This window comes from Channa argus, chromosome 11, assembly GCF_033026475.1.
Source record: "Channa argus isolate prfri chromosome 11, Channa argus male v1.0, whole genome shotgun sequence".
NCBI classification, from domain to species: domain Eukaryota; kingdom Metazoa; phylum Chordata; class Actinopteri; order Anabantiformes; family Channidae; genus Channa; species Channa argus.
Window position 1 is genome coordinate 25,430,807 of NC_090207.1, and position 13,689 is coordinate 25,444,495.

Consider the following 13,689-nt stretch of genomic DNA (forward strand, 5'->3'; position numbering starts at 1 on the left):
GAAGAAGAAGAAGGACACGGACTCTCAGGACACTCTGGAAAGTTAACCAAGGCAATTTGCTGGTGTCCGTTTTACCATGCAGCTCTTCACTAAAACTCCGTGTATTTATTCCCAGATACGTCACTTGAACATGCAGCTCAACATGGTTACAGCGCAGAGGTTCAGGAACTTCTCTAGTCAGGTAGCGACGTCGTTGCTAAACAAAGACGATGTTATGTGTTTTGCAGTTGGCTAATATTAGCTAGAAGTAGCACTCAGCTCACTTTAACCTAATTAACTGTCGTTCAGTCACAAAGTTCTTTTACACTAAGTCTATTACCGTATTAATTATTATTATTTGATATTCCAGCTCCGACGCTTGTCTCATTTTCCGGGGGTTTGTTCGTTTCCTCAACATAACCTGCAGCCAATGTATCGACCTCCAGACAGAGTGAGTTTTGTTTCCCACCCATTTGACAGTTGTTGAAATGCAGCGTAACACATGTTTAATTGTATAATAATTATAATTATATATAATGGGGCTTTGCTCCATGCTGCTACATACGAAGGTTACAGTAATGAAACGAACTGTCACACATCGTTTAAACTGACTTGCAACAATTAACAAAGGTTTGTCAGTACTGGTCAAGATTACTTACTTTAAAGATTACTTACGGTTATGTATACAAATAATCCGCCATTTAGAGTTGGCAAATATGGAATTAAAAAAAAGTAATTGTTTTGAAAAAGGACACTTTGGTGTGGAAGGAAAACAGCTGATAAAGTTGGAGCTAATACACCAGATGTGTTTTTTAATAGGAATCTATACCTGTAACTAATAACCAAAGCTGTCAAATGTACTGGAGTACTGAACACAGTTTTTTTTTTTCAGTTGTTGAAAAGCAGAGTTTGTGGTGATAGATGGAGGAGAAATATCCATCTGGCTTCACCGAGGCTGGAGAAGCCCACCTCCGTGCAAATTAGGTAACCCACTGTTGATTTTCTTCTTATTAGCCACCACTGAATGATTGAACTAATGTAAAAAAATCTATGTCTCTTTGTGGAAGTGAGTTGGAGTATGAAAAGCTGGCAGATGAGACACTGGATGCTCTGGCTGAATATTTTGAAGACCTGACAGATGAACCCTTCACTCTAGCTGACTATGATGTGGTCTTTTCCGTAAGTCAGACAAGTTTATATACAGTTTAATTTTTTTTGGTTGCACAATTTGAAATGGCGCTTACTCAATTAATCAGAATCAGGCTTGTTGTTATCCACAATAGAACATAAACATATCGGATGTTAAAACTAAGATATTTTACCAATTAATTGAAAATATTAGTCCATTTTGAATTTGATGGCAGCAACACATCTCAAAAAGTTGGAATATGGAGATGTTTACCATTGTGTAGCATCCCCTTTTTGGAAAATTAAGAGACCAGCTGCTGGAGTTTTTACGAGAGGAATGTTGTCCCATTCTTTGATGCAGGATTCTAGCTGCTCAACAGTCCTGGGCCTTTGTTGTCTGATGTTTTTGTTTTATGATGTGCCAAATGGTTTCTATTGGTGAAGGTCTACACTGCAGGCAGGCCAATTCAGCACCCAGACTCTTCTCCTTTGAAGCCATGCTGTTGTGATTGATGCAGTATGTGCTTTAGCATTGTCTTGCTGAAATATGCAAGTCTTTCCCTGAAAGAGTCGTTGTCTGGATGGGAGCTTATGTTGCTTTCAAACCTCTATGTAGTTTTCACCATTGTTGGAGCCTTTCCAGATGTGTAAGCTGCCCACACCATAGGCATTAATGCACCCCCATACCATCCGAGATGCAGGCTTTTAAACTGTCCTCTGATAACAAGCTGGATGGTCTCTCTCCTCTTTAGTCTGCAGGACACAGTGCCCATGTTTTCCCAAACAAATTTCTAGTTTCAGTTACATCTGACCACAGAACAGTTTTCTCATCCAGTTTTGATTGGGCCTTGTTCCTTGCGCACAGAGATTCCTCCTGAGTCTCTGAATCTTTTGATGATACTCTATACCGTATATGGTGGGATCTTCAAAGTCTTCCTAAGTTTACATTGAGGGACATTTTTCTGAAATGCTCCTTTTATACTCAGTCACGTTACTGACCTGTTTCCAATTAACCTAATTAGTTACCAAAGGTCCTCTCTTGTTTTCTATTTGAAGCTATTTCTTTTCCAGCCTTTTGTTGCCCCTGTTCCAGCTTTTTTCAAATATGTTGCTGCCATCAAATTCAAAATGAGCTAATATTTTCCATGAAATGGTAAAATATCTCAGTTTCAACATCCGATATGTCGTTTATGTTTTGTTATTGTTAAAATATGGGTCGATGAGATTTGCAAATCATTACATTCTGTTTTTATTTACGTTTTGCACGTCGTCCCAACCTTTTTTGAATTGGGGTTGTAGTTTGAGTTTGGTTTAGCTGTTGAGATGACTGAGGACATTGCATGAGTTAAAATTGCAACAAGTGATTGCTGTAGTTACCAGTTCCATGGTGTCAAAAGTGTTGAAATACTGTATTCAAATAGAAGAAGAAGCTACTTGGATGTAAAGTGAATCATTTTTAACTAACAAAACACAAGCCCAAATGCCATTGCATAACTTCCATTTTCAGAGACCACTCAGATCTGTATCTTTGCTTCATCATCTCATTAATCAACATACATTTCAAAAGCAGGAATCAGTAGGAATTTATTAGTATTAGCTGTCTTTCTCTAACTGAAACAGAAACAGCAGCCAACCATCTGTTTTTATAACGGCAGTTCAGAGGGTCCAAGGTGTATAGACACAATTGACCTGTTAAACCAATAGAAAGGAGTTAGGTGCAGGCCAGGAGTAATTGGTAGAGAGTATGAGCCTCCACTAAGGGGAGCTGTTCAATAGTAGATTAATGGCAAAAGAAAAGTTTCCAGCAGGAATGTGTCATCACTAAGGGAATCAGAATTCTGCGCTTACTGTAGCTATATTAAAAGACTTTTAGGGGGATGTAATAAATGTTAACAAACATCTATGACATCTATTCAACAGGTTTGTTAAACCTTGATGATTTACTGCATAAACATTAACAGTACCTGGTGGCTTGGACAAGGGTCAGCAGTCTAACTGCTCTGCATCTGCACAGCACTGTGTGAGTTCTGGTGAAAATTTTCCATCAATTTGACATAAATCTGTGGAAAAAAATTTAAATGGATTACCAGGAAAATAAGTGATGACTGGCTACAGTGAAATGAGAAATGTAATTACTGTAAGGGAGATATTTGCTGGACAACACAGATTTCTTTGACGCGTAAACATGTAACCAGGTTTCTAATTGGCTTTTTAGCGTGTATGTGTATGATAAGTCCAGATAGAGAAAGCAGTGGATGGATTGGATGAAAGGAGAGATCATTACATGGAATGATGCTTCGTTGTATTAAAGGTCAAAATCTCACTAGGCACAGTTACCTTGTACCATGGCTGAGCATGATTGACCCCCCTTCTGTTGTCCTGTTTGCAGCCTTTTGTTATGCACATGCACTGTTGAAAATAGCTGATTAGAAACCTGGGGAGATGGGCTACTGGGGGTTCCGTGTCTTGCCTAGTCACACTTCGACATGTGGTTGGGAACTGCGGGGCGCAAACCTCCAACCCTAAGGTCAGTAGGTGGTCACTCTACCCACTACGCCACTGCCACCCCACTTGCTACATAAGTGTCATTGAGACCAGTCACTGTGCAGAACCTGTATCTATATACGATTTGTAAACAGCCCACAACTCGTGCTACACAAATGCCTTTCAGACACGGCCTGTCGCTCGGCTCACTGCTGTTTTCTAATTTCTTGCCCAGTAGAAGTACCACACTTTGAAGTAAAAGTACCACTGTCTCTAAGCCGTACAACATTGCTGGTCTCATCTCTTCGCTAGTCTTCAGAAATAGTCAGACTGTTTTAATATATGACCTAAACAAATATGTTGCAAGAGAAACTAATATAACATGTAAAGTCTACATGTTTAAGGTTGCCTTCCTTAATAAGTTGTAGGGACGCATGGATGTACAGTTGCATTAACAGCCATCACTCTCCATAAGCATTTATATTTGTAACTCCATGCTCCACAGGGACACTACACATATCAATATTGACAAGTGTCCGTGTACTGCGAAGACAATGCAGTGCTTTTGCATTTGAAACCTATTTTTGATAAATGGAGCAGATGAAATCCTATATCAAGTAATAGTGGGACTTGTTTTGTTGTTTCCCCCAAATTAAAGCAATTGGTCTCCTCGATTCACAAACAGTGTTGTTAAAAGAGGAAGTGATGCAACACACAGGTAAACACGTCGTTTCCCAACTTTTTTGAAACATATTTCTGGTGTCAAATTTAGAAGAAGCAAACATTTTTATAAACAGCCAGAATTCTTAGATTCACCATGGTATCCTTGTATAATTTAAAATGAAAAATAGGTTTTAAATGATTTGCAAATAATTGCGCTCTCCTTTTTATATTTAGATTTTACACAGTTACCTTATTTTTCTGGACATGGGGGTTGTACATTTCAGCCCTGTTTAATTTGCATCCATCGAATTTGATTCCATTTTTAGTAGCGCTAGCTTTGAAGCCTGTCGTGTCCTGTTCAGATTGACATATCACTAGCAGGTTCCCTGCAGAGGGGGTTGTTGTTTATATATGTCAGCGTGTTTTTATCGATGCCAAGCTTGACAACTGCTGCACGTGCAATTCATATTTTAGGCAGTGCAGCTAAAACGAGTGATTGAACAGTGTTCAAGTCTTGGCAGCTGATCCCCTTTTTCAATTGGCTGCAGTGACACATGGGGCCTAACACACACACACACACACACACAGCAGAATGAAGAGAGCTGTGGCCTGTTAAATGAGAGCCTGGAGCAGCATTACACACTGCAGAGGGTCTCTGTTGGAAGAAATTATTGTGGAAGAAGTCATCTTTTTACTTTAGTTTCTAACCTCATCCTGCTTCTTCTGGTTATGGTTCCTCTTGCTAAGTTGGTTCAATAAATAAGATTTTAACTTGCTTAAAAGAACTGCTTAACACATCCCTCACTCTGTATTCATAAATCATGTTTAAATTAGTTTCTTCATATAATAAATGGGACATTTGTTCGTTGTTTGCCATTGAGCATTAGTTAGTATTGGTATATTTTGCACACAGAGCTGTTTATTCATCTGCTGCCAGTCTTTATGCTAAGCTACGGTAACCACACCTGACTGCTGTTTTCATTTTGGATTGTGTGTGTGTGTGTGTGTGTGTGTGTGTGTGTGTGTGTGTGTGTGTGTGTATATGTTCACAAACAGAGTGGTGTATTGACAGTGAAGGTGGGCGGGGGCCACGGCACCTATGTCATCAACAAACAGACCCCAAACAGACAGATCTGGCTTTCTTCTCCGACCAGGCAAGTGGCTCCACACCCCAACGGTGACAGAAACACATGTTGGTCTGTTTCTGCCATGACAGCTCAGGTTTCTAGCAGAAGCCTGAGATATACTTGTTAATTTAACAACAGCAAATACCTGCAAAAACAACCTAAAACATTTTTTCTACATTGTACTAAACCGATATTTTGAAAACCGTGCAGGCATCGGAATCCATACTTCACAATTTAAAAGCTAAGGTTAAAGACATCTTTTCCATTTATAAGGCAAATTTGACCTTCACATTAAACAATATTGTAACAACAACAAAAACAACAAAACATCCCAATAAAATACATTTATCTTTGTGGTTGTAATTTTAGGGGGAATAAATCCTTTTGCAAGGCAAATGCTTTAAAAAAGACTATTTCCAATGCGAAAAGTGTGACTAAAGTTCTAGTAATACATTTTTAGAAAGATGAACTGTGTTACTGTAAAGACTTTTGTATAAGACAAAAGTAACAGCTGGAAAAGATGGAGCTGACTTTAACCATTTTATGTACTAAAAGTGACAAAATGAAAAAGGTTCAAGAGGTACGAATATTTTTTTAAGGCACTATATGTCTAAATTTCAACTTTAAATTTAAAAGTTTAGGCTAAAGCTCCCAAAAGAACTTTTGACACAGAATAAGACACAAAATCAAAGTTTTGATGCAGCAGTTAATGTCAACGCTCATGTCACATTATATTAGACAAAAGCTGAAAAATCGTGTTGCAACTGTCCCCAGATGGTGTCTCCATCTTTCTAATCTTCATAAATAAAGCATTTGTAGTCAGCATTACATCAGGAACCAAAGGAAAGGCCTTCAGCGTGGCCTGGGACACCCACGCTGCCAACTCATGTATTTGGCTTTGGGTAGCACAAGCTGCCAAACATCAGTAGTACTGCACTGCCACTGCATTGCTAGGTGCTTCTTCAGCTTTACGCACAGTTGGTTGTTTAACATTTGTTAAAACAGGGCGAAATGAGTAAGTGTAATTTTAAGCGATGAGTAAGTGATATCTGGCAGCTACTGACTGTGATCGCACTGGATTTCAGAATCCCCCCTCCCTAGTATTACATATCCCACATTTTATATGTACAAAAGTACTGGAACATTTTACTGACAAGTATTTGTTGTTGTCCAAGGGTCAGATGAGATGGAGATGCAAGATCACTACCCTTCCAATCTCAGACTGAAAGATTATCAATAATAGAGGTTTATATAGAATATAAGAACACGCATCTTTCATATAAATTATAGAGGTTGTTCTATGCTTGTTTTGTTGAGACCTACATTTAATACAGATCCATTGGTGAATCAAAACACGAATACAATGTACTTGGGGATATTAAACTTATACCTAATACTTTATGCCCCATAGAGAAATTAGCTCATGAGAATTATCGGTCACATATTTGGACTGGGTACATGGTCATGTGATTTCAGACTATTGACTTTCTCAAACTGGTGGTTGGGGGTGTCTCTTTTGAGGTCTTACAAAAAACAAAAGTATTCTTTTCCTCTTATAGTCCTGACATGAAATCGGTGAATTTAATTTTCTGCTCCTGTGTTTGCAGTGGGCCCAAGCGCTATGACTGGACAGGTAAACACTGGGTTTACACTCATGATGGTATTAGCCTCCACCAGCTGCTTTCCAAAGAGTTTTCCACCATCTTCAGTACAAACGTGGACCTGTCTGACCTGCCTTATTCCTGAGAACTCACACCAACTGATGACATTGTCCCAACATGTGGGAGCCAAGGAGACAGGAAATGTTTGTGCAGCTCCTCAGTGTCAGATCTCAGGAGAACAGTTGTATATAACGTGATGTATATACAGTATGTGAGCGGTCATTTGTTTTTGTTTTTTTATAATGGCTCCAAACACATACAGCTGTACATTAGACACATCCCCCATGTCAGCGATAAGCAATATGAGACGCATTACAACAAGGATATTTATATTTACAATGCAGCCTCAGAAGTGACATAGTACAGTGATGTCTTTTTTTTTTTTTTAGTTTTAAAAGTTTCAAACCAAAACTGGGTAAATCTCAATTCGCACTTTCTTCTGGCTCTTGCAAAGACGTGTTCTGGAAATTCTATTCTATTAGTGCAATACACAACGTGATGGCAACTCTTGACAATTTAAGAAGAGAATGTAGGTTTGTTGTATTTGGCTGAACAAAAAGAGAAACAAAACAACAGAGATCAGACCGTACCGACAAGATGGCTGACTTTTAACTTTGGACGTTGGAAGTTTGCAACTTTTTCCAGAACTTAGTGTTTCTAATTCAATTCAATTCAACTTTATTTATATAGCGCCAATTCACAGCTAAGTAATCTGAAAGCTCATTGCCTTGACCCACTCTTATCCTAACCACCTAACTTTTTTGCAAACCCTAATTATCTTTGTCTCAAGGAGCATCCTCTGCTAAAATCAAAAATGTAATAAATTGTCATAAACATTATGTTTAGGTCATTAGTCAGCCATCTTCATCTACAACCAGATACTCCTGGAACAATATATGTGACCACTTTATAAGTTGGTTGCATAGGGCTGTTGTGTTTGAGATGTTAAAGTAAGTGTTGAATGACTTTGTTACGTGAAACAATTATTTTATTATAACTTATTATTCACTTGTCACTGTTCTGCCACATGTGGTCGTCACACTGCTCATGCAGCTTTCACTGACTTTGGGGGGTAGAGAGATTCATGTCACTGATGCTACTGTGTGTTTGACGCACAGAAAAGGAAGAGAAGGAAATAATGAATTGGCTTTAAGGCTAAAACGTTAGTAGTTACTGAGGAATAAATGAGGAAAGACCTAATCAATAAATTGTAAATGAATAGTTTATCATGAATAACAGATTGGGAGATGTTAGATTAATAAAGATAATTATAAGTTGATGACTATTAAATAGAATAAAGGCCACATTTTTCATATTTCATTCCACTTCGTCAAGGTGTTTAAACTGTTCGTCGTTGGGTTACTGTATATAATTATGGGCTACTAAATATATAAATATGCGGCAGAAAAGCAGTTTGTATTTTAAACAGTTTTAAAGTCTTTAAAGGTCAAAACTGACATTTTTACAAGTGCGTCTTACGATCCACGACACACCAAGCCAACATCCAAGAAGGAGCAGCGAAGACCTACTGCTGGCCGACAAGTGGCACTTTAACACACTTCAAAGACAACAGCAGATGATCCTGTAGCACTAAATATGCAATTGAAAATATTGCCATGTAAATAAAATAATTTCACAGTAATGCACCATCGTATGCATAAAATCTAAGTTTAAAAAAGTTTACTCATTATGCAAACTGAGCAGCAGAAAAATGTATCTAGTATCTATCCAGGGCTTAAACACAGAACAAAATGAATGTCTGTGCTCCATTGAATTTTTCTTTTTCTTCTGGGAACTGTTAAAAAATGGTTTTGTATCGTTACAAAATCACAAATATTGCTATACTCAAGTGTATGAGTAGTTTTTCCACTCCCTTTGACTTGCTTTAATTAATCATCCTATGAAGAGTCCTGCAGAAGATGCTTCCAATGTAAGTGATAGGGGCCAAAATCCACAGTCCACCATATGTACAAAAACAACTTAAACAGTAAATGTGGAATCAATAAAAGGCTTCAACCTTTTAAATTAGTGACATGAAGTTGTTATCTTCCAGAGTTGCCATCTTTTATTTTGGGTTCATTTGTTTTTTTTCTCCTGCAGCTCAACATGGAAGCACAATGAGGAGATCTACTAAAAAGAAGAAATCTGCTTAATGTAATAAAGTCAGACTATTGAAGCCTCCTTTTAGCTTTACATAAACTAAATACTTTTTTGCACAGGCCTTATCCCCAAGGGGTTTTTAAAAGATACCTGTAGATGGCCTGTATGTATACAGGAGGAAACACCATGTGGGCACCTCACTCTGTTTTTAAGACACTTGGCTATATGTGCATCACTATCACTAATGCAACAAGGTGATGTTTTTGTTTGTTTGTTTTTTTGTTTGGTGGTTTGTAATTTCCTTTTTCAATGGTGCAAATTCATAACTAAAATTATTTAAACCCACTCAACCTTCCATGAATCACAGCAATTGCTCCCGGTGGGTCAGGCCGGCCCCTTGCATGGCACCTGCTAGCGTGTGTGTGTGTGTGTGTGTGTGTGTGTGTGAAAGCAGACCAATCACATGGTTTGGTCAAGACTTTACATTATAGAGAAAAGCCACCAGACCTTAATTGTGAATTCAGGCAAAAAAACTCCAATCAGTAATGAGGAACCACAACAACCACTAACAACCCACTATCATCACTTACTGCACATTTGTTGATACAAAATGAAGTAATTGCAGATTGTTACTCATATTTTATGAGTAATTCAGGGTGCACAAAGTTAATCTCCTTGGGTCCTGCTGCCTTAAAAATTGGCATTCACTCTTCAAACGTGACCATATTACCCAAACCCTAACCATTCTTTTCTGAAGACTCTTCCACTGCCTGTCCACTGATATCCACTGCCTCCTGTCAATGTAAGAAGTCTGTCCTCTTTGTCTGCAACCAGCTTGTCTTGACAAAACAATTAACTAATGAGTAAAAGTAAGTGCTTAATCATTGGGTTTTAATAGTTTGCACACATAGCAACAAATAAAGAATTAACCAGGAATTATTTCTTAAGACATTTTGGTTTTTTTATTTAACAGGTTTTTAGGAACTAGGCCTGAATGTGCGAAGTGCAAGTTTGTTTTGGAACATTTAAAAAAAGGATAAAAGTATCCAAATCTAAAGAGTAACGTTACACCACACAGATAGCTACAATTATACAATGTACAAATAGAATAATAATTGAAAATGAAATGCTCCCACTATCTACAAAGACATCCCATAATTGGAAAGGCAAAATGAATGGAATAATAATACTTGCCAACACTCAACACCCAGAGAAATGGCATCAAATTAAATGAATAAGGAATTCCAAATCTGCATATAAAAAGGATTATAAATACACTGTTTACAAATATTCTAATGTTTGTGATTATATTATAAATAATGTCACTGATTCCTTTGAGACCAAAGGAGCCAATTGTAGTTTAGCCCACTTGGTGTATACAGATATTTATAAATGTCTTCATAAAACGAAATTTGATTAGATAATTATGTTTCGGATGTTAGTATCTGTGAGTTTTCTTGTGTATTAAGATGTAAATATTTTCATCGTTGCTGTTGTACTGTATGTGTTCATAAGGTAAAATGTTGTGTACACTGCAAGAATTAAGTGCATATAATCTGTATGTATAAAACTTTTCATGTACCACTGTTGGTGGAAGATTGTTAATAAAACGACATTTATGATTGTATACAAGGCTTTATGCAAACGTATTAATGCCGCACCAGCTTTGAAAAGCCACCAACAGTATGGGACACAGTGCCAAAACTCGACTGATAGACCCTCACCAACGGTCGGATTTTGGCCGACGACCAGCTGTCGGCTGGGCTTGTCTTGGCCCTCATAAGATGAGTGATGTATGATCTGGTAAACCATGCTTTCGCACAATGTCTCTGCCCAATTTTTTAAATTGTGGCATCTCGACTGCCCTCCACCACTGAGCTTGTAAATATGGCATAAATTCCACTGGGTCATGTTTCATAATCTAGTTTGGTGTAGTAGAAATGCATTGGTCTGAAATAAACATTTGTGTGGCTACACATCCAGTAATTTGATGACATAATAATATGTGTGTGAATGAACATTGTTTGATTAATGATGTTTAAGTATAAACAAGTCAAATAAATCCATACTGACTTAATTCAATTTGTTATTGATGAAGTACGAGCCTCAATTTATTTGTTCAGGTTAAAGAACTAGGAACTGTACATGCATTAAAGTGTTTTAAGCACAAAACTCTAACTCTGAAACAAAGTGTTTTTAAGACTTTTTTTTCTTGCTAATACATTGTTGACCGCATCATTTTTCCTGAAGTGACTCAGTTTCCCAGAGATCAATGCTGCTGTCCATGTGCTGTTACGGTGACAGATGAACCAGGTCAAAAAAGCTTATGACGCAACCATGACACAGCCATCAATGCCCCATCATCCCTCCTGCAGAGCCCATGATTAGGATCAAACCACAGATGAGTCTGTGTGTGTGTGTGTGTGTGTGTGTGTTCCTTGTATCTACGTATGTGACCTTTTTTTTTCTATCAGTAATAATGGAACAGAGTTCACCTTTACCACCAGATTTACCAGATTTCTGCTACACCAGCACACTGATGCTGAAACTACCCAACACAATACGCTGTTATAGTCTAACTCACTCTGAAGCCGTGGGGGAAACTGTACGACTCTTAGTATCAAGCTATGTCTTTACTTCTAAACAATGTCGTTGCTAATTTCTAAATTCTAAAACCACATTAACAACATCATGACCGCTAAAAATGTTACTGAGGGTGGATCGAGCAAAGGAATATTTACTACGACAGCATATTGATTCTCTTAGTGATGACACCAGATGTAAAGCCACTCCAGCCGCTGGTGGTCCAGGTATCTTTCTCTGGACCCATAAAACAGTTGATCTGTTGGTCTGATCTTAATTGTTTTTAAAAAGTGATACAAAACTTTAAGTTATATGACAGAGAGCCAAAGTTTTCCCCACACAAAATAAGAGAAAAAAACAAAGCGGGGTGGTGGGGGCGGGGGATGCGGCAGATTACCACTTTAAGCGCCCAGAGGCTTAGTACCACTATTATCCTCCTGCGGTGGGATTTTCTGTGTGAATTATGTAACAGTAATGCTTCAACACAAATCAGTACATGGCTGTTTTGTCTTTTGGCTTTTTTCCCCACTGCTGCTCTGTCTCCTCTGCTCAGCACTCAGCTTGCAGACAACATGCTCAACTCATCAGCGCTGCAACCAGAAACACCTAGTGACAACAAGGCTTGGACGTAGGGGGGGGGGGGGGGGGAGGCAAGTGGAGGTGTTGTCATGTCAACTGATTGACTGATGTGGTGTTGCTGTGTTGCAAGAGCCCAGCTGAGCAGCAACATGAAGTATAAGAAGTTCATCACCATCATGCAGGCAGCCCTGGGAGTCGCCCCCCTCAACAAGAGAGAGCTGATCCCACCGCCACGCAAACTCTGGAAACCTGCAAGGTGAGCTGCTGTCGTATGCATGTATGCGTGTGCGTCGTTGCATATGTGTTGTGTGAGGGTGCACGGTGATTCCTTCAAGTAAGTGTAGAACATTGTAACACTGAAAACAGAAGCATTGCATCACATTCATAATAATTTAATCCCAAAAATTTGATGCACATGTGATCAAATAGCAGCATATAGTACTTATAAATAAAACATTATTTTGAAATTAAGTAATTTTAGTTTTCTTTAATATTATTACAAATGTAATTGTTTTTTCATTTAAAATGATCATTTTTAATTATGAATTTTATTAAATGTTTAGTTTTGAAATAAACCCAAATCAATATTAAAAGTGCCAAAGAGGTTTTAATATTTGAATGTAAAATTTAAAATGACAGAAAGGTCCCATCATGCACAGTATCAATTACCCATCTCTACTTTTACCTGCTAACATGTCTGGACAGTAATGAGCTGGATCCAAAGAGATCATCCATAATCATATCATTTACCTTTGTAGTCATGTAGTTGGATGCAAATAATTTAGGCATATTTGCTAAATACCTGAGGTGATGGTGGTACAGCCATGGTTCTAAACATGCAGGCTAAAGTCCAGATAAAAGCACAAGGGAAACAAAGGGAACGTCCAAAAAACAGACCAGATGAGACTAACAAATGCTGCATTTAGTGCTTTTTCTTGTGCTTTTTTGTGGGGATCCACCGACTGGCTTCTTTTGCCAGTTGTGACTGATGTTAACTTCTTCTGATTCACTCTGTGACCCCCAGGACGAAGCATATTGGATCATATTACTCCACAAAAGCTCAAAAAAAAAAAAAAAAAAAAAAAAAAAATTTGTCTTTATAAAAACACACATTTTGTGTGTGACCGCTGAAGTGTCCTGTAAGTCTGAGGTGCATTTTGGAGGACGTCGTTTGTCTCAGTGTAGCTGCCTTCCTGATGGAAACACGTGCAGACACTGGAAAGCAGGAAAACTTTTAGCGACCATGAATATACTGAAATTCCTTCAGTCACATTACTCAAGTTTCTGTTAAGACCAGCTTAAAAATCCTGAACTATTCCTTGAATATAGTTGTGAAAAGGTTCATATTCTTGTCTTTTGTGTGTGTGAAGAGCAGAAGAAGAGTG

General features: G+C 38.1%; 1 protein-coding gene across 1 annotated transcript; it reads left to right on the forward strand.

Annotated features, from left to right (window-relative positions):
* Window positions 1-11,224, forward strand: fxn (frataxin). Its single transcript, XM_067520299.1, has 6 exons — window positions 1-181; window positions 350-430; window positions 872-963; window positions 1,047-1,158; window positions 5,311-5,408; window positions 6,989-11,224. The coding sequence occupies exons 1-6, from the start codon at window positions 77-79 to the stop codon at window positions 7,125-7,127; spliced, it is 627 nt and encodes a 208-aa protein (XP_067376400.1). The 5' UTR covers window positions 1-76; the 3' UTR covers window positions 7,128-11,224.
* Window positions 11,225-13,689: the final 2,465 nt, after the last annotated feature.